The sequence below is a fragment of the Periplaneta americana genome, chromosome 17, assembly GCF_040183065.1.
Source record: "Periplaneta americana isolate PAMFEO1 chromosome 17, P.americana_PAMFEO1_priV1, whole genome shotgun sequence".
Lineage (NCBI taxonomy): Eukaryota > Metazoa > Arthropoda > Insecta > Blattodea > Blattidae > Periplaneta > Periplaneta americana.
The window spans coordinates 67,962,976-67,985,970 of NC_091133.1; the positions used below are offsets into that span (position 1 = coordinate 67,962,976).

At 34.0% G+C, this 22,995-nt stretch overlaps 2 protein-coding genes across 5 annotated transcripts in view; one reads left to right on the forward strand and one right to left on the reverse strand.

The window, feature by feature from the left end:
* Positions 1-22,995, reverse strand: part of LOC138693158 (lachesin-like) — a 1,789,721-nt gene that overhangs the window by 488,010 nt on the left and 1,278,716 nt on the right. The gene's annotated exons all lie outside the window — the stretch shown is intronic.
* LOC138693356 (uncharacterized) overlaps positions 1-22,995 on the forward strand; it is a 64,891-nt gene that overhangs the window by 40,336 nt on the left and 1,560 nt on the right. Inside the window, exons 7-10 of the mRNA XM_069817275.1 lie at positions 5,230-5,323; positions 14,337-15,164; positions 17,470-17,686; positions 18,990-19,209. Coding sequence (XP_069673376.1) covers positions 5,230-5,323; positions 14,337-15,164; positions 17,470-17,686; positions 18,990-19,209 — 1,359 coding nt within the window. The remainder of the gene's footprint in view (positions 1-5,229; positions 5,324-14,336; positions 15,165-17,469; positions 17,687-18,989; positions 19,210-22,995) is intronic.

Genomic DNA, 22,995 nt, shown 5'->3' on the forward strand with positions numbered 1-22,995 from the left:
ATTTGCCTACGTCGAATCCCGGTTTCCCCCACCTGCTTCTATTCGCCTCTCTGTAAATGCTAGTGGCTGGGCTGTCTTAGCTCTTTTCTAAGAACATTAATTTCTGTAAGGAATTGGACGTCTACGTAATATTATACACATACAATTGCTTAAAATAACTTAAATAAAAGGGCCTCGTTAAGTGATTAACTGTCACGTGATTTCCCCCCTTTCTACGACCCTGCGACATAACCAGTTGGACGGACAGTAGCTAGGCCTAGCATGTATGGGTAATTTTATCTTTTCTGATCGGGCAGAAGTGAAGATTGGATTTACAGTACGTAAGGTAACCTTTTATAGCGTAAGTACAGAATTATTTCAACATGAGTTACTGGTACGAAGGACGAAACTGGTAATTGGAATTACATACAATAGTCTATAGTGCGATAATATGCACATTAGAACTGAAGCCTGTATCGAAATGAACGGCCACCATTTTAAAAAAATGTGTTTAAATATCCATATTATGATTTTTTTTCCAATTTAACTTCATTTTCTATAGTGTACACCAATGTGCTGTAGACAGTATAATATAATAATAATAATAATAATAATAATAATAATAATAATAATAATAAAGCCGTAAATCCCCAGTGGGGCAAGGCCTCCTGCTTGGGCAGGGGTGCCTCAAGTCTTGACCATCAGAAGAGCCGACCTGATGCTCTATTTACATTCCTAGTTCTTTGTCCACAATTTCGCTAGCACTGGTTGTTGCTCCCACTCAAAGTTGGTTGACTGCGTCCTTCCACCGTGTTCTTTGGCGTCCTATTCTCGTCCACAGTCCTCCTAGCTGCAACTGGAACTCGTCCCCCCATCTGGTCCTCGGTCGTCCACGGTTTCTCCAGCCAATTCTTGGATCCCACAGTGTCGCCGTGTGTGTCCATCTGGTAGGTTGCATTCGTATCACGTGTCCTCCCCAGCGCCATTTCATCCTTTTAGCGAGTGTCACCACGTCCTCTACGCCGCTTCGTCGCCGTACTTCTTCGTTTCTGATTCTGTCTTTCAGGCTTATTCCGAGAATTTTCCTTTCCATTCTTCTTTGGCATCTTCCTAATTTTAATGCCTGTTTCTTGGTGAGTGACCAGGATTGCGCCCCCATATAGGCTACACTGCATAAAATGAATACGCCCGCATTGACAGCTCAATTCGTGAGTAAAAACACTCATTGTTAATACTGTAGCTACTATATCTTGATTAAACAAAAACCTAATGAAAATTATCAAATTCAAAAGCGTAATATTTCCTAGTTTACATAAATGAACTACTTTTCTTCCCTCCTGTACCTAGTAAAGTGATTTGTTTGTATTTTACGCCAGTATCATCGAACTCCAGTCGTGGAAAGGGGTAGTAAACGGTGTTTTCGGTTCTCGACCGTTGATCCAAAGGTATAGCCAGGTTAATATTAGAAATGTTAGTAAAAATAAAATGATGCCTCTGTAGAAGCTCCAATTACAGTAGTTACATGTGTTATGTTATAAACAAAATAAAATATATATATAGGCTACATCTTGATTATACAACTTTTAACACTGTATCACTTCGGAATATGTACGATTAGCAACAACGACCAGCTCTGAGGATGACCCATAAAAATGTAAACAAGGTACGTTAGAATTTAACACAGGAAAGTCTTATCATACATATTCCAAAATAAAAGAATTACAAATAGAAACAGAGAGAAAACAGAAAGAGTGAAAAGAAATGGAAGAAGGAGAGAGAATAAAAATGACAATATTTTAAATTAAATTTTATACTTATAACTTATAAATGGCTTTTAAGTAACTTGGAGGTTCTGTGCTGCTCTTACATAAGGCCGACATCGGTCCCGATCCTGAGAAAGATTAATCCAGTCTCTACCATCATATCCCACCTCCCTCAAACCCATTTTTATATTATCCTCCCATCTACGTCTCGGCCCGAAGGTAAATTAAATTATAACATAGAGAATATATAATTCTATATATTAAGTTAAGGGGAGTGGGTAGTGGTCTGTGCGATTAAAAAATTTCAGTATAAAAGTTTAGTTCAGTATTTCTAGGCTTTCAGTGTTCAGAGTGGAATGCAAATTTCTATGGTCATACAATCAATCATTCTGAATTCAGTGATAAAGACAACTAATTAGTTTCGTATCCAAGTGCAAAAGAAAGGCCCTAACTGATAACCTGTTTTCCCACTTTGCTAAATGTACTCCATTCTTCAGGTGCACATTACTTGCTACAATCTACACTCATATGCCTTGTATTTTTTAAAGTTATCTAGTAATGTATATTGTAAATTTTAAACCAAAATTTAGTTAAATATTTCATCCCTAGTGAAACAGAAAATATATTGAACTTTGTTCAACTTTTTTGTATTTATTTCAATGCATATCTATTTTTTTTCTCGTGTTATGTGTGTGATATTCTTAAACCCCTAGGTCTACTATGTAGAACACAGGCTGCAGAAAACACTGTCAAAGTTTCATGTAAATTGATTCAGTAGTTTCAGAGAAAAATGCACGTAAGTTTGAAAAATGTCAAGTTACGGAAAACTACATTAAAAAAAAAGCGTGTATAAATTACACGCCAAATTTAGAGAAGCCATTTAAAGAGCATATCTGCAGAAATACTGTCCACAATATTGATATTGTTTTACAGAGCAAGTCTTGTCCCTTTTTTTTAAACACAAAATAAAAAACCGGATTTTTGACCCCTAATCACTACCTGGTTCCCTTAAGGGTTGGAAGTGTGACATTTTGGAAGCTTTCAATATCATACTCATATACTGCATAATGTAAAATATGAAATCTAAATCCAAAATGTTACATACTGTATCTAATAAAATAAAATTATATACTGAACATAACTTCGCAAATATTAATTTCGATTATATATAATGTGTTTGTTGGGGTCAAAAAATATAGACGAGTTATTAAATTAGATTTGCTTTAATTTAATTTAAAATGTCCGTGTTATTTGTAATTGAAGTTAATTCAAATTAAATTTGCAGACTGTGACAAGATATTCTATTTCGATTATGCTTCTTAAAATATAGGAATCTTGAAAATCGCTTTTACGTCACGGGTGTAGATAAATTACATTATGTATTTTGAATAATTTAAATAAAATACTAGACATTCGATAAAATAACAAACTTTTTTTTCGTCATTTTTTCAGTTCTTGGGCACAAACAAAAGCCGCTGTATTGACTATGTTCCTAATATACGGCTTCATTCAATAGCTACGCCCTTACTTCCTTCTGAGATACTGATAAGTAAGGAGCGGATTTCTATGTAATTAAATATTATTTTTACGTGTGATAAAACACAATTAACAAAGTTAAAAATTCCGAACATGAAGTTTCAAGTTTCAAACTCGAATTTTATTTCACATAAAAACACATATTTTCACAAGAAAATTATGTAAATACATATTTTCAGGAAATCTATTATAAACACATAAATCTTGGAGTTTTCTTACTTAAATAATTTTTTACAAGAACTTTTAAACATTTTAAAACTAAACCAATTATGTTACTCAGAAGTGCGTTTATCTTTTTAAGAATTCTTGGTTGCTTAGTGTTTCTAAGCTGTGTGGTGTATCCGTGAGCCATTTTTGTAATAGTATCACCTCAAGTTCTGAGAACTGCTACGCAGCATATCAGTGTTATTATTAGAGAATAAATTAACATTGACAAGGAGAAGAGATCTTGCAACACATAATTAGGAATGTTTATTGTTGCTGAAGATGATTTCATTCCACGCTTTGTTTGTGAAACACAACAGATAAGAGCAATACGTCATGTTGTGATTCCCTGTTATTGGGCTTCACCAATCGATATCCTTCAAGATATACTAAAAGATGGTTGTTTAAAAAACGATTTGGCTTTCCTATTAGCAAATCGAAGCTTTTATGTGACACCATAAAAAAACTCGAAACATCCAAAAACCTGTTGTCTGAAACAGGGAGGTGCGTGCCGTGAAAATTAAACTGTACTCGCTATCAGGTTCAGAAGTACAAGCACTAAGGGACAAATTCCAGAATGTGTTTGGGAAAAACAGTGGATATAAAAAAGGGTGTAAAGTTGCTCAAGTATTGGAGGATGTGCCTGTAGGTGAAATTGACGGTGTTTGTGTTTGTGACATTCCTCTCTTTAAATATGCACGTCTGATGTCCTGTGATGTGGAAAGATCGTTTTCACAGTATAAGTCGTTGTTCAGAGATAATCGGCATGCATTTGTGATGGAGAATTTGGAGATGACCTTTGTTATTCACTGCAATTCTCGGCCAACTACTAGCACTCAAGTGTGGTTGGTGAATACCTAGTAACATTGCGCAAATCAAGATTTCAGGTATAACTCCCTGTAAAGTTGATTTGAATAATTTCGAGGGAAAAATTGTTCCGGAGCCGGGTATCGAACCCGGGACCTTTGGTTTAACGTACCAAGGCTCTACCACTGAGCTACTCGGGAACTCTAACCGACACCGATCCAATTTTTCCCTCTATATCCACAGACCTCAAAGTGGGCTGACAACCGTCAAGCAACCAACTTCGAGTGCACACTAACTCTGTGTGACTTAAATTGTGGTTTTCTGTTAACGAACAGTGACGTGTATTATGCAAATCAAGATTTCAGGTATAACTCCCTGTAAAGTTGATTTGAATAATTTCGAGGGAAAAATTGTTCCGGAGCCGGGTATCGAACCCGGGACCTTTGGTTTAACGTACCTAGTAACATTCTTTTTTTTTTTTTTTCAAGCTAAGTAAGGTATTTTTCTCATATTTAAAAAAATATATATATTTTATTTTTAGCAAATATTTTCGTACTTTTTAGCACATAAAAATAAATATATTTAAATTTTTTAGCACATAAAAATCCGCTCCCTACTGATAAGCAATGATGACATCATCATTAGAAGACATCTCCCAAACATTTTTGTAGCGGTCGCGTAGTTAATGTGTGAGAGGTTCTTATCTATCAGTCGCTGTCGTAGTAATGTAGCCCTGGTGGGAGACCGGCCTTAACACCTTTATCTTTTACATAAGTTTAAATGTGCAATGATAAACGAGAGTGCAACTAAGCCTGCATAATACTAGATAAGGCTGGGTCAGAAGTGAGATGCATCTACCACTGCAATATTTTAACCTCTGTACCATCAATCTGCATACTATGCAAAATTATGTATTTACATAAATTAACTCACTATCAAGAGACATTGATAACAAAGTCCAGTACCATTATCGAGGTTCATTCGGAGGAAGAAACAGTGTTATACAGAAGACGAGTTTCCAAGAAGATTTGGAGGTGAGAGAAACTTTCTTAATAAAAGGAATATTGGTAGTAGTAATTTTCGTCCACTCAACGAGATAAAGAGTGGTTCACAATAAATCGGGAACGGAAACGGAAACGAGAACGAGAACGGAAATAATGTTAAAATACATGTATTTAAATGTGAGCGTTCATAATAGTTAATTATGAATCCTCACATTTAAATACATTTATTTTAACAACATTTCCGTTCTTGTTCTAGTTGCCGTTTCCGTTCCCGGTTTATTTGAACCAGCCTTTACTGTTTATTACACGATACTGAGGGAGGTATTACTGTGCTTAAAGTGGGACGGAAATTTTCGAAAAAAAAAACAGATTTCAATATCGCTCAAACTGAAGAAATGATTTTGGGCATTTTGTGTTTATCCGTCAATATACAGAAATTTCTCATAAACCTTTGTACGCAACGTTGTTTTCGGAAGTGTTCTTTTATTTTTCCTCCCCACCCCCAACTTGCTTGACACGTCATCTTTTTTAGCACACAAACATTTTCTAACCCGTCGGCCTGGGTAGTAGATTTACTGACATGTAAAACAACTCCTGCGGGACAAAATTCCGACACACCGGCGACCCTGATATAACCCCGGCAGTTGCGAAAGTCGTTAAATAAACCATGATTAATTAATTAATTAATTTTCAAACCCACAAAATTCAAGGCGTATTTACAAGCACAAAACTCCAAATAATTGACCGAGCGAGTTGGCTCGGATGGAACGTTTGAGACTCGCATTGGAAAGGTCCCGTGTTGAAACCCCGTGGCTGACCAATTTTACTGGGGTTTTTCATGGTTTCCCTCAGTCGCAAAGACATATACCGGATTGGAAATTTACATACCATGATTCATCACCGACTCAATCACCAATATCATAAACATTTATCAAAACCTAAAATCAGTTACATGAACACAAACCATGTACAACACACAATAGAAACAAGAACTCAACAGTAGTAACAACGGCCTACTGATATACCAAGAGATCCTATACGCGATATGACCACAGATGTTACAGCGTGTATAAATAAACTTAACAAAATAACACAAATGACTAACGATAAACAATCTCCTAACACTGCAGTGTTGTGATGAAAAAAAACGGTACTAAGTCATGCATCAACTTAATACCACAGTCTAGTATAAACAGTCACGAAGCTTGAGTTGAGGGTACTAGGAACAATAGACTGTGCAGGTACTGTTTCACATTGTATGTGATGAGGCGATAGTAGCGATCCTAGTGGTTAGCAACTATCTATGGATGCATATTCCCTACGTATTGAGCTTCGTGACTATATACTAGACTGTGCTAATGTTTTATAAATTTCAATTATCAGCTTTCGTAAAATATTAAAAAGACGATACAGAACTGAATTAATACTGAAGATAAAAGTAAAAATAATTCAAATTATTATTAATAATGCATTTAGGATACTGTATAACCTTCCTAAATTAATTTATTTGTTCTTCATTTAAAGGTTTTGTAGTTCATGCAGAAATAATCTTAACGGCGACTTTATTTTATTTTTTTCAGTTAAGGACATTACTTATGGGATTTAGAACGGGTAATTTCGATGTATTATTGGACACTTGATGAAAAAGTAAATTGTAATCACGTGACCGAAAAACTCCAATACTAGCAAAAATCTATACTACATTTTATATTTTATGAAGCTTGAGCCTTGAGTGGAAAAATCAATACCTAGCCAATAACAATAAGAGTAGGAGTGGTTTTGCATGCGACAACTTCAGTTGTCACATAGGTCTTGCAAGAGATAATTCCGTCTCCAATTCATATGTGCACAGGTAAGTAAACGTATTCCTATGGCGGTTTAAAATAAGAAGGCATTGTGGCCTAAGAAAATGCAGTGCTCGTAGCTGTATACAGCGTTGATACATTAAGAAGTGGAAGACAGTCAACAGATGCGAGGGACAAGGATCCCGTACACTACTTTTCTCGTTTTCTTGTTTCAAGATTGAAGAATTTGATAATAGAAAAGCATTGGTTCGTAAAAAAAAAAAACATTTAGTCATCCCAAATAAAACATTTATGCGAGATCGTGCGTATTTGCTTGGTTTCCGCACAAAACCAATCCGCGGAAAGTCTAAAATTCCACATTCAGTATTCCCAACCTAACACACATAACAATTTCTCTCTTCTTACCGCTTAAGTGACATATTGATTTTACTGCTTTAGGCTTTTAACATATTATTTTTAGAGACGTTCAATATAGTAATAATTATAAATTGGAAACTTACCACTGCAATTTCACCCAAATTGCACTGTTAATTATTGTTTTTAAATATTTGCAAAAATTAAGTAAACTCTACAACTCCACTAAAGTTACTGCATTCGTGATGCAAGTAACATTAAGGAAGCCGTGAAAAAATCAATAAGATTCCAGACTCATCATAGACTGGGGGAAAAAAGACAGACGTACATCAGGCCTGCTGGAGTATAGTAATCACAGAAAAGATTTTAAAGCAACAATGTTGAAGATAGATATATATATATATATATATATATTTTTTTTTTGCAAATTTGCCGTCATTGAACAGAAACCAAGATGGAGATTTCATTGTAACTAATTATAAATTCCTCTTTCAGGTATGTAATAAACGATCTTCGCACAAAATAATGTATGATACACGAGCGGTATGTTTTCTTTCAATTCTCGGAAATTAAAGAAGCTCAACTACGTTTCGCTTTTTCAAACTTTTCCTGGAACATGAAAACTTCAACATACCGCTCTTGTAACGCATATTACTATTTTAGTACGTCTTAGTAAATATGCATAATTTTCTAATAAAATTTTATATGTAAACTTTAATTATTTTTAATCATTCATTTTTATTTTTTTATTGATGGTTGTTTTAAATTTTTAAACTTGTTTATTGCAATATGTTTAACATGGATTTACTTACTTTTACATAGGTATCTACTTATTAGTCTGATGATGCCCATAATAAGGGCGAAAACGTTCACTAATATGTATTAGTAAAAATAATCTTTTTGATATTTTGCTACAATAAATAAGTCAAAGACTGAACAATCACATTTTCGTATTATCAAGATTGAAGAAGTTTCCCCATCTCCAACGTTTGTAAAGACCAACCGCAGTTGTCTGGTCTTTGGTTGCATCTCATTTACGAGCAGTGTTGCCAGCTCCAAATCGAAAATTTCCTCAACCAAACAGGCAAAATTTCCTCAATACGTCTGCGAATTTTGGATTGGTTCAGAAAATGCTGGGTAAAATAAACAATAATTTTTGTTCATTGTAGTACCTGTAAAACTTCCACATTACCTCAACACTGCTTTCTAAAATATCTAAGCTTCAAATTGTGACTTACAAGTGCAAAATAATGTATCATTTTAAAATGCATCTGAATGAAATGAACATTCAATTTTATTTAACATTTTAATGGTTGTGTTTTTGGAATTATACTGGAATGCAGAAGCACAATACGTACAAATTAAAGACATAAACTATATTCTAAACTTTCATGTTTTTTTCTTCGTCAAAGTAAGTATAATGGAAATACAGATTCTGATTTATTTCAAACACATGTAAGTTTGCTTTCTTCTACATCAAAACAATGAGTGATTAGCCGTTAGTAGCAATAAGTTATAAAACGATAACAGATTTTTGTATTATTGAGTCGATGATTATAATTAAAAAAAAACAAGAAAGATTAATTGGTATTAGTGAAGTGGCAATAATTTGAATTAATTTAAATTGTCTTTTGCGATAGAGGTTTGATTTGTCGATAACAAACATTCCGATTGACCTGTACAGACGAATATTATCAATAGAATAGGCAGGAACACGAGCAGTGGAGAGTCGGAAGAAGAATGCAGATTTCATAAATAACATCGTATTTTATTGTAAAAGTACTTGTGAGTATGTGTATTTACAACACGTACCTATCAAAGAAAGAAAATATAGTGTTCAATTTTTTTATTGCACATTTCTTCCGTGGGTTCAATTGAAAGCCAAGAATTCCTCAAAAGCCGGCATTTTTTTCAAATCTTCAAAATTTCCCTCTCCTTTATAGAAGTTCCCTAATTTGTGAGGAAATTTCCTTAAATCTGACAACATTGTTTACGAGCGCTAAACGCGATATGCTGCAGTCCCGGCCAACTTCGACAGCGTTCGTGTTAACTCGAATAGTTTCGGTGGATTCAGGAATTCGGCCTGGCTGTATATTGAATGGATCGTAGACTTCGCGACTATTTAACTAGGCAACACCGCCTCACTAGCATTCCCAAGTCGACATACAGTAGACCGGCTTGAACTAGTTCCGCCTTATATGCCTTTTAATTCTGGAAGGACTTTTCTTTTCAAGTGTCTTCCAGTTTTGTAATACTAGGTAAGACAGGATTCAGTCTTCTGTTTATTAGTGTTCTCCATTTATTCCATTGTAAATCTATATGTATTCATTTCGTTATGCATACTTCTTTTCATCATCTTCATCATCATCATCATCATCATCATCAGCCAAAACATGTATTAGACAGGTTGGTTTGTTACGGACTCACATCATGTCATTATTAGCCTACTGTTATTATTATTATTATTATTATTATTATTATTATTATTATTATTATTATTATCACTATTAATTCTATACTTTACTTTGGTTCGCTCTAAACTTGAATATGCATCTGTAGCCTGGAATTCCATTACTTCAACCGATTCGGTTAAATTGGAAAATATTCAAAGAAAATTTATTTCCTTATGTGCTTTTCGATATATACCCAATTCCACTGACTTTAACTATGATATTACCTGTATATATTTTAACTGTTGTAGCCTTTATGCTAGACGTCTAAATCTTGATTATCAATTTTTTTGCAAAGTTATCAAGGGTGATATTGATTGTGAGTCTATCATAAACAATATCAGCCTTCGTATTCCTACAAAAGGTTTAAGATTTCAAAAAAATTTTTATAACCGAAATTCAAAATCACTTTCTCCAGTCTGTAGATGCATAAAATATGCCAATTTGCATGGGCACAATTTAGATCCTTTTAAGGTTTAATTAGTTTTTACTGTTTGTACTCAATTGTATTCATGTATGTTTTTGTTATTTAAGATATTATTTATTTTTGTTTTGCACCTTTGTATCTTCTGTTTGTGTATTGTGCTGAACTATAATTGGCCTCTGGCTGTTGTTCAGCACACAAATATTAATAATAAATAAATTAATAATAAATAAATAAATAAATTGTTATTATTATTATTATTATTATTATTATTATTATTATTACTACTACTACTACTACTATTATTATTACATTTCTTAACTCTCCTGCTACCAATGCGGTTACCCCAGTGTCGATTTTTTATATTATTTTTATTTTTCTATATATTTCCTTTTTAAAATCCACGTATTTATCCGTTATATATCTACTAAGAATTTGAATTAACGATAACAAATACTTACTCTAATTTAATATGTAGTAATTCACTTTATTTATGTGTGGTGTTCTTGTTTCCCCCCTTTGTAGTCCGTGCCATGACAATTCCAGGATATAAAATCCAATCTGTAGTTTAATTTTCTTTATGTCTATGTTTGTCTGCCACCAAATTATATTATTTTGTGTTATTTATAACAATTTGTATATTATTTATATTATCATGATCTTTTATTCGCAATATTTTATTTTTCATTTCTGTGTCTTAAGGTGTTCCTGAAAGTGATTTTGTTAGAAGAAATAATTATTACACTAGCCTTTTTTCGAGATGCTCATTGTGGTATAGGTGATGTTCGAATACAGTATTTGAATTTCAAAAAATAACTAAAATTAGATTTATTATTTTTTTACTTGGTTATTTAACGACGTTGAATTAACTACTAGGTTATTTAGGGTCGATGGGATTGGTGATAGCGAAATGGTATTTGACGAGATGAGCCCGAGGATTCGTCATAGATTACCTGACATTTGTTTTACGGTTGGAGAAAACCTAGGAAAAAACTAAACCAGGTAATCAGCCCAAACCGGAATCAAACCCACGCCCGAGCGCAACTCCGGATCGGCAGGCAAGCGCCTTAGCCGACTGAGTTACGTCGGTGGCTATTTATTACTTTCATATTTTTATTTATTTCTTTTTATAAATTTATTTTTATTACATTTTTTTTTGTTATAAGAAAATGTTATTGAGTTGCTCATGGTTGTATGTTTGGTATTCTAATATTTAATTTCCAATAACTAACTGAAATTATTTCCAATTTATATTACAGTACTGTGACTTTCATTGCTTGTAAATGTGTTTTCCACCATGTCAATATTATGTAGGATTAAGAAGTTTGTCTTGAAAAGAGGCAAATTCAAATTTATTGCATTATGTTATCTTATACTGTCAGCAGTAACATATCTAAAGTTCATTAATTTTGGTGTACGTTTTCAAGAAAATGGAACAGGACTTTTGAACACTCTGTGTTTTTAAATATGGGGTGATTATTTTATATTTTTACATTTTTTGTAAATCTATAATCATAAATTGTTTATATTCCAAATGCTTAACGAAGATTGATGTGTGCTTTTGACTGGGGTAATTATATTACCTTGTTAGCAGAAAGGTTAAATTCTCCTATTTAATGCTTTCTGCAAAAGCAAATAAAAATTGTGTAATACGTATGCAGAATACTACGAAATACTTTAGGAATATGTTTGATAAGAACTTTCTTGTGTTAAATATTAACGTACCTTGTTAACATGTTTCAACCTATTTTCGGTCATCTTCGGAACTAGTCGTTGTTGGTCTTGGCGCCTCTTATTTCCTGTGTGAGTGCGTTCGTAGTGTAGAGTCAAAGAGTGTATGTGTTTTGAAATTGAATTGTGTGTTGAGAATATCGTTGGGGTGTGTTTTCGTGTGTCTGTATATTTCATATTGTTCTAGTGTGTTGAGTTTCTGGCTTTTTGGTTGGATGTGCAGTATTTCCATGTCTGTGTTTATGTCTCTGTATGTGTGGTTGGCATTTGTGATGTGTTCTGCATATGTGAAGATGTTTTGTAATTTTGTTATGGCTGTGATGTGTTCTTTGTAACGTGTTTGAAATGATCTGCTTGTCTGTCCTATGTAGAAGTAGTTGCAGGTGTTACATTTGAGTTTGTATACGCCTGTGTGGTTGTATTTGTTTGTTTTTGTTGTTTGAGTGTTGAGATGTTTTTGTAGAGTGTTATTTGTTCTGTATGCGATGTCGTAGTTTAATTTCTTGAATGAGATTGCAATTTTATGTGTGTTTTTGTTTTCGTATGTTAGTGTGATGTATTTTTTGTGTTCTTGTGTTTGTGTTGTATCCTTCTGTTTTTTGTGGTGTTTTGTCTTACGTATTATGTTGTCTATTATGTTGGGGTTTTATCCGTTTTCTTGTGCTATATATTTGATTGTGTTTAGTTCTTCGTTTTATCCTGTTGCTTCATTGGTATGTTGAGTAGTGTGTGTACCATTGTTCTGAATGCAGCTTGTTTGTGTTGTGTGCGGTGATTGGATGTGTTGTGTATGTGTGTTGTTGTTGTAGGTTTTGTATATACTTTTAATGTGTGTTTGTTGTCTACCTTTGTTATTGTGATGTCTGGAAAATTTATGGATTTGTTGTTTTCAATTTCTAATGTGTAGTGTAGCTTTGTGTGTATTTTGTTTGTGTTGAAATACTTTATTATTATATTCTTCATTCATAAGATACACACATAAAGAAAGCATATAAACGCAGGTAAACCTGCTCGCTGGCTACCAGCGCTGATTCTGAGTGGTGGACACAGAGAATGCTCGGTAAAGTGGTGAAATCAGCCAGTTGCTTTTGCGTTGACTAGCTCGTCTGATGAAGACTTTTTTCTATATTTTAATATCATGTTATATAGATGTATTAAAAGAGACAAGAAAAACAATTTACATTCATTCAATAAATCGTTGTATAAAAAGGTGTGGTGAATCACAATGAGCTACATACAGACGAAGACAGATACCAGAATGACTTTGGAAACATTTTGTTATATATTAAACGTAGTAGAACATATGTTAATGAAAAACTGGTGTAATTGACATCCATGGTAGTAGACTTTTGAAAAAGTGTAGATGTTTGTCTCCTCACTTTCTTGACCACGTTTTCTACTTGTTTTCTTTTTTAAATATTGAAGCTTCTGCCTTTAAAAATGTAGCAGAGAATCATAGAATACATCTGTTGGACTATGTTTTTTTTTCTGTAACAAATCGATGGCTGAGAACCAGACTGTTCTAAGTCCGACTTTTTATAACAAAGAAATCTGTGTTTCACTATGTTCCAGTTCTTGTCTTCATATGTGAATCGAACAAAATTATAACTATTCCTCTCCATAAGGTTGCTATGAAGCTATTCCAAATTGTTTCATGAAGCTTTGAATGTCAGGAGCTTAAAATAGCTCTCCTGAAAAAAAAAATAGTAAAATGGACTTGGAACAGTCTGGTTCTGGGACATCGAAATAGAGAGGAGGATTCCAAAAACGTTGTAGTAGTATCAGGGACTCTGATACAGTTGACAGTGGATCATCATTCTCTGGGAAAAATTAGGGCCTAATATCACTCATACCCTCTCTATCCGATGAGGGTGAGGTTGGCGTTGCACTACGAGGATCGTCCAATTCAATCGCTGCTGAGAATTGTATCTCCTCTGGAGTACCAGGAGCTACAGATATTTTGCTCAAATTCCCTGGGTCTCACTACAACTTAAGTAACTTCATAGCTTCAAAATGTGACCATTTTATTGTGTTATCGCCGCAGTTACCAGGATGTCTTCATCGGGGAGGTGGAATTTTCGAATTACCAACATTTAATAGAATACCCATTATAATCCATAAATATAGAACCAACAAAGAAAACATTATCTTAAAATAACAAATTTTCGAAAGATCTGAAATGTAACTTGATGTTTTCAACTTATTCACAAAAAACGGCAAGAAAACATTCAAGTTACAACAAATGTAATATTAATATATAAACTTTATTTTGTTTACAGATGAAGCTACACGGATTACTTTTCTTTGTCGTATTGCTGGGAAGTTACAGCATAGATAAAGCGAATGCTGCTCGCATCTTAGCCATGTTTGAACTACACATTAAGAGTCACTTCATTATGTTCGAGGCTCTGCTGAAAGGTCTGGCAGCCAAGGGACATGAAGTAGTAGTGGTGAGCCACTTCCCACAGAAGAATCCGATACCTAACTACACGGATATCAGTATCGAAGGTGCTTTACCCTCTCTACTCAATTCCTTCACGATACAATACGCCGTCAATCAAAAGAACATCAACTTATTACATTTCGTCTGGAACCTTAATATTAAATTCTGTGAAAAATCATTTGAACATCCAAAAGTTCAAGAATTAATCAAGTCCAAGCAGAAATTTGATCTTGTCATAACTGAGTATTTTGGAGCGAATTGTTTCACAGGATTTGCACATTTATTCAATGCTTCTCATATTAATGTGGCTTCAAGCATGACTTTTCCTTGGATAGATGAAAAATTTGGCAATCCTAGCCATCCTGCATATATTCCCATTTTTTTCCTGCCTCACACCGACAAAATGAATTTACAGCAAAGGGTTTATAACACGATCATGAACTTGATTTTAAAATTTGGTAGTTATTACTTCTCTGAACTGCCTATGGAACAACTGGCTCGTAAACATCTTGGAAATCAGCTGCCTCCTCTCAGAGAGATTAGCAAGAATACGAGCCTGGTACTGGTTAACAGTCACTTCAGTATCAACATTCCAAGACCCATGGTGCCTGGAGTTATAGAGGTGGGAGGTCTTCACATAGGGACTCCAAAGAAGCTTCCACGGGTAAGTTTCTCCTAAACTTTACTGAACAACAGCTTTGTTATACATGCCATTTATCTCATTACCTTGTCTTGGGGATATCATCCAATGATTTGGATGTAGCTATACATTTTTCAAAATGGTGGAATTCATGTAAACAGTGTCAACAACAAACTGCAAACTTTAACAGGTGCTACATCATAGTAGCCTATAACTACTGAACAGAAGATAACAGATAATATTGTGTTCTTTTTTTAAAGACTTTTCAAGAAAATTATTTTTCCGAGTGCAATATTTTTTTTAAGTGAGACAGTTTAGGGCTTAGAAGATCACGTGAGCAAGGCCAAGGGGCATGAACTAACAGCAAGTAATACTGAAGCACAAAAAATAATGGGAAATAATCAAGTAGCACCATGTAGACTACCAATTAATAATTAAAATATATTTACAAGTGTACGTAGGTTAGATTTGTGAAAATACTATAGTTTAACTACCGTAAATTATGACGTGTATTGCCCAGAAACGCACATAGAAACTTAATTGTTATTGGATTTTGTGCCGAAATTATAAATTTGGTAGAACTATATCAAAATATAAAAAAAAACATGGTATAAAAACTAAAATGAAAAATGAACAAATGGATAAGACTGACAAAGCTGAAATTTTAGATAATATAAAATTTATTACAAAATGTCTTGAAAATATATGGTGCGTTCTTTCATTGACCTAGGACGCAGTCTTTATTCTTGGTCATATTCCTCGTCACTATTCCTTTCCTTTTCATTGATAATTAAAATTTCCAATCGCCTACGCACTATCTTGTTGTTTGGATTATTTTAAATTTTCTTATTTTATCGGCCAACGTTTATTCAGTAAAGTTTTAAACACATATCAATTAACCTAGATAATTTTGCTGGTAAATAAAAAGGAGGCTATTATCTAAGCTATTATATATATATATATTATTTTAATGTACCGAAGTACATATGATATTTCCATCGTAAGCTATTTTAGCTAAATACCAGGTTAAAAAATTCACCGACATTGATGCATATAGCCATTAATTACTCTGTGCATAAGATCTATAAATCTTAACACCTTAGTTTCTTTATATACTTTTTGGGAATAGTTTCCTCAATGAAACATATTCATTTATCATTTCGAGTGACACATGCTGATAATGGTGTTTATGAAATATGTCTTCCGCTAATCTTCTTTTAATCATTTATTTTTTATCCATTTTCTTTCAATATATAATTCTAAAAACTGTCAGATAAAAGAGAATTAATCTAAAAATATCGCCAACAAATATTCTGAGCTCGTTTAAGTCATTTTCAAATTTCTCTCTTTACACTGCTATAAAGATATTATTTCCTTTGGAATAATTATTTTCCTTACCTGAAAGTCATATCGCTAATTCTTTTTTAATTTGTTCAAAGCAAATATAATAGGAATCTTATATGAGGTTTTACTTTTTCATGGTGACTATGATTGGAATTAGATTATTGCGTACTTAAGTTCCAGGACATGGTAGATTACCTGAAAGCTTAATTCCAATTAACAGGAATCTTGTTTTAAAAATGGTATCAAATAATGCAGGTAAAAACAAACAAATCTTAGATAACACTAAAAGTACTAAATATGGAGTGTGATGTGTGGTTTGCAAAAAACTATAGACTGCTGCAGAATATATAAATGTCAAACATTTTTCTATTTATGTGTGTAAGCTTAATAGAAATCTTATCAGTGAAAATGTGTACGTAGATTTAATTGCTGAAATAAATCCTAAATGCTGCGTATTTAATTCTGTAAATTTTATCAATGATTTTTCAGAAATAATAGGTATGACTGTTTGAAACTAAATACATCTGATATTGGATTTAAATGCTGTGTGCATAATTAATCAACAAAATGTTAACTGCAAGCTCTAGGGTAAAGTTGCCTAATGCCGTGATACTCCTAATTCCGTGATACGTTTTTTTTTTTCACTGACTATCATGGGATTTGGTATCTTGCTAGGAAGTTCACCGATGTCTCAGAGGTAACTTAAAGATGCACTCTTTCGAGAAAAATGTCTGGCGCTATGATCGAATGGCAAAGGTTTGACTGACATTCCTTTTTAAGAAAAGTATCACGGAATTAGGGGTATCACGGCATTAGGCAACTACCCTACAAGTTTGTTTAGTATAGCACACAAAGTAGTCATTACTACAAAAATGTTTGAAAAGTGTTCTTTATAAATAAGTTTATATTTATGTGATATGTGTATTTGCCCATTTTGCATATCTAGAATTTTGTAGATAATTTTACATAATTAATTTTACTATAGGATATTGAGAAATACATCAGTGGTGCAAACCATGGAGTTATCTACTTCAGTCTGGGTTCTCTAGTGAGGAGTGAAACATTTTCTGAAGAAATAATTCGATCGTTTCTGGATGCTTTTGCTGAGCTGCCCCAACGGGTAATCTGGAAGACTGATACAATTTCTGGCTTGCCAGACAATGTCATGACGTCCAAATGGCTACCGCAGTTCGACATTTTGAGTAAGTTCACAGTAGTTTCCCTCATTCTACTTATATCGTGGATACATTTTATCTTACCACGCTCACGGATGTAGAACGGACGCGGCAATGCAAAGCACAGCTGCTCACATGCGAGCGTGGAGAGATAAAATGTATGCACTATAGTCTATGCAGAGAGGGCTGCATCATATAGGAATGGGATGGGTGTGGGGAAAAAGGAGAGAATAACAGAAGGAATATATGGTGTAATGTGAAGATGCGTTTAATTGATATCGAGAGGCAAGAGATTAAGCTCCAATGTTCGGAAAAATCATCACTACATTTTCAATCAGATCTCATGCTTAACTTGGGGCGGTATGACTACATAAATTCTCGTAACAAAGACAGCAGAGCAGGTTTAGCGTGGCTAAGATTAGGGGCATGGAAGGGTAATAAATTTGTCAACGAATGAGAGCACCTTTGTCCACTGTGCGGAGAAAAGGACTTCTGGACAAATATTTTATTACAGTGTGTCAAATTGAAACATATCCGGAAAAACTATCTACCACCTTCGATGCTAAGTCAGAATAGGAGTTAGCTTGCATGTCTTGACCTCATGGGGAATAGAGAATGCGAATAAAAGACTGGATTGTTCCTCTTGAAGGCGAGATAGATTAGAACTTCAGCTGCTGAAGTTTATGATGCGAACTGACGAAGGGATACTCAATTACATACTTTTATGCCTTTTATTATTACATAATCTGTGTGTTCTTTTGGAGAGGGGTTGGATCTTAGTATAGATGAGGTGGTGAAACCTACAGAGTAGGAATTGTTTTAGGTTCAAAGCACGTACGGTCAGAAGACTTGTGCATTGGATTTAAGAGATAATTATGATAATATAACATCTGTATTTATAATAATACTTACTAAATAAATCCATCCATCTATCTACTTACAAAAAGACTCCTTCATCACCGCTACGTGTATAGCCCCAGTATTTATTTACACTTGGAATATTCAACAAAAATACCCACAATAAGCTGATATCGTGGGACGAAAGCTGGAATGAATAAATACCTTCTTTTTTTCTATCGGGAATAATGTTTATTGTTATTTGTGAAATGGTGGAGTGAATTTAAAGGCTACTAAGTATCACAAGAAAAACCTACACAAAAACTCTGTCATATGGTTTGAGTCATATAAAGACATATTATTTATGTTATAATTTCTCCATTATTACCTAATCGTGATGCAACTATTCTGCGAACTGTTTAGTTTGGTTCCAAATTTTAATAAATATCGATTTCTATACAGACATCGTAGTAAGTTTGAATATATTTTACAGGTCATCCCAACGTCCGGGTGTTCATTACACATGGAGGATTTATGGGGACGCAGGAGGCGATATACAGTGGCGTCCCGATGGTGGGTATTCCATTTTACTCAGACCAGCACCATAACATCGAGAACTGCGTTTCAAAAGGCATCGGAGTCAAGCTGGATTACCACTCCATCAGCAAAGAGTCTGTGTTGCTCTCTCTGAGAGCCATACTAGAGAACCCTGAGTGAGTCCCATTTGATCATGATTTTTCTTAGTCACTTATTGAACACAATGAACGGCTCCGAACTTCAGGTGAATTGTATACAAGTCACGGTCGTGAGTTCCAAACGGGTTAGATTTCCTTATTTTTATTTTCATAACCTGAACAATGTAAACGTAAGGTACTTCTGAGACATGTTTTTTAAGTTTGGAGAACTTTTATTAAATATGCTATAGTATGTATATGCAGAGTGTTTCAGTGATCATGTTACAAACATATGAAGAGTCCACTGCAAGAATGATGGATGTCATTTGGAATACATTTTTCAGGAGAAGCGATTGAAAGTTTGAAATGCTTAACGCTCAAAGCTTAACTGTGATTTTCCGATCATTACTGGACAATGACTATCAGTGTTAATGCCATGTAACTCTCTATGTACATTATATATGTCTTAAGCTATGCATTGACAGTCTTGGTTCATTTTCGACAAGAAAGTGACATCCATCATTCTTGCAGTGGACTCTTCATATAGATTTGGTATAAAGGGCCAAGAGAAGCAATTTGAAAACATGAACTCTAGTCCGAAAACTCCTCGACTGTACAGACGATTCCCGCATCAAGGACAACAAACATACACATAAAAGAATTATTTTAAGAGTAGGGCTCTGTTATTTATTACAAAAGTATAAACATAGACTTCCCTGTATACTTTTAAATTGCTAAGTTTCTTTGGAAAACGTATTATGTGTCTTTCATGTGTTAAATTTTATGTTACCTTGTTAACATCTTTCGGCATGCTATTGACCATCATTAGAACTGGTTGTTGCTGGTCTTGGCGCCTTTTGTTTTGTTTCCTGTGGGGGTGTGTTTGTGTAGTGTAGTAGAGTGTGTTCTGAAATTGATTCCACATTACACTACACAAACACACCCCCACAGGAAACAAAACAAAAGGGCCAAGACCAGCAACAACCAGTTGTGATGATGGCCAATAGCAGGCCGAAACATGTTAACAAGGTAATATAAAATTTAACACGTGAAAGACACATAATACGTTTTCCAAAGTGATATAGTGTTAAAAGTTGTGTAATCAAGATGTGCAATGTTTCTGTTTCAAAGACACTGCCCTTAACAAGTTTAAGCCTATACCGTATTACAATAATCTTTTATGTAAAATTGTAACTAAAAAATACGTTATTGCTTCACAGACACTGTTCTTGATGAAATGAATAAGCTTATATTATAATCTTTGCTGTAAAATTTTAACTTAAAATGTTACTGTTTCATAGGTACCGCTCTTAATGCAATGTTTAAGCTTATATTACCTTTCGTCTCGGTTCTCTTATCTATACTCTAACCACGACGTAAATACCAGATCACTTATCTGTGGCAAGCTAAGCATACCTCTTCATAGAACATCTGGTTATTCATCATCTTTTACAGTATCCACCTCGCGTCAATGGAATTCCTTGTCACAAAGTATTAGGGGCTGCAAGACAATAAACACCTTTAAAAACAGCTTAAAAGATAACCTTATTAGCATTTCATTTCAATCATACTGATTTAAACTATCACTGACTACATTGTTACTTCTTTCTTTAGACATCATCCTGATAGTGCTGTATTTTCAAAATTGTCTCATAATAACCTCTTTCTATTATCTAATATTATTTGAAATATATTAACATTCTATGTATTTTAGCTTAATTCTGCTACACAATTTATCTCAGTGTTTAATTAATAGTTCATAGTATTTTGTTGTTTAATTCGTAAATATCTCCTGTGTAGCCTACATGTAACTCTCATCTAAATCAAATTGTTGAATTCTTTGTAAGTTCATGCATATGTATATACACTTTTTGCTGATTGAGTGGAAGAGAAGGCCTTACGGCCTTAACTCTGCCAGCAAAAATAAATCATTATTATTATTATTATCATTAGCATTATCATTAGCATTATTATTATATTACAATATTTTCTTTTTTTTTTTAATTTTAACTTCAAACACCGGCACAACTGCTACACAAGTACTGCTGTGAATGAAATATATTAAAGCCTATATTTCAATAATCTTTGCCGCAAAATTTAACTTAAATACCGGTACAGCACATAGTTTGCCATTTAGATCCTGTAAAGGACGTCCTTTAAGTGACTAACATTGAGATTGACATGTGTTTTATCAAATATCCACGAAGTGTTTGACCCGAACTTTGTTGAAAGAAATGTTGGCATGCACCATCACTTCACACAGATCCCTGCTAAATTCGTCCGCTAGCATTGAATTAATAACTGAAGATAGATCGTCAGATTCACTTCTATCAATTTCAACTGTTATACAGATAACAGATACTGCTGTGAATGAAATATTAGAGCCTAGATTTCTATAATCTTCACTGTAAATTTCAAATTGTTTAAATGTTTCTCTCAATTACAATGCTGCTATATATACCATCTTTTAGGGCAGATTATGTCAGTCTTACATAAATTACACATGATTACGTCGCCACATACACTACCGGTCAAAAATTTTCGATCACCTATCACAACTATAGGTTTGTGGTTAAAACAGGGATTTCGTTTGGAATATTCTATCATATCATAATGCCAGAGAGAGGAAATATTTATTTTGTTGGTCTATTTAGTTTTTCCGATGTTTTTCTACATTGATATAAAGTATATAGTTGTTTTCATAGCTGATAGAAAACTTTCGACCGGTAGTGTACGTAGACATATTGCCATTTCAAATTCTCTAACCACTTCTGTATTTTCGTACTTGTTTCAAGCACTTTTATTTCAACTAGTAGTGTACAATATTATAAAAATTGCTAAACTGAAATATAGTGTACTTGTTTAGGGGTAAGGAACCTGTTGTAGAGTGACCCTGTAGTGCGCATTACTTCTGATTGTTAGCAGAGTCTGTACTAAAGGACACGTACCGTATTGATTACCCCGTGCACACTTATACTCATTCCAATGTTATGGGACTAAGATATCCCAGAACAATTTATTATTACTGAAGTATCAGAAATCCAGGCAAACGCTCCTACATGTGTATAAATATTGGAATGCATGTACCATAAGGAAACTTCTCCAGCAGATCGCTATTAACTTAACACGTTTAAGTGACTTACATTGAGATGTACATGTTTTTTGTCAAATATCCACGAAGTGTTAATAAAGTCTTCATTTTCAATCATGCGATTTAAAATTTTCTCACAAAACACCCTTCGATTGAGAATATCCCGATTATTTAGCTAATGTACCACCTAAAATGTAAATCGCACGAGGATATGGCACATGATCATGACGCATTAAATTAAAAGGACGACATTTAAGCCTAGTAAGCTCAAAACTTTCGTTATTTATGTAAAGGCTTTTAATTACAAAATCACAGTGTGCACCGCTTCGTCTGTCCACGATGACTAAACGTCACTGTATTGGCAACAGAATGTGCGCGCATTACATCATCACTAGACTTCGAGACTTCGGACCCGATAGAGTAGTTCAGTGGGAAATCCGCATAACGGCGTACTGAGTATAGTGGTATATCGTACAGTGGATGGGAGTACTGTAGAATGAAAGCCAAAAATATTCAAAGGAAAACGCTCTGGATTTGAAGGTTCTGACGAATAATTTGGTTTTCATACAAACCCATTTTCAAACTGTGTCTGAAACTATTACAGGGTTAGAAAAGTCAGAGCAAGAGATGCCGGAAGCCCTCAGATTAGTTGAGGAAATAACACAGAGATTTAATTAGACACCAAGACAGGAGAATAAATGCTTTTCACATTCTTTTGACATTGTCATTGTGTA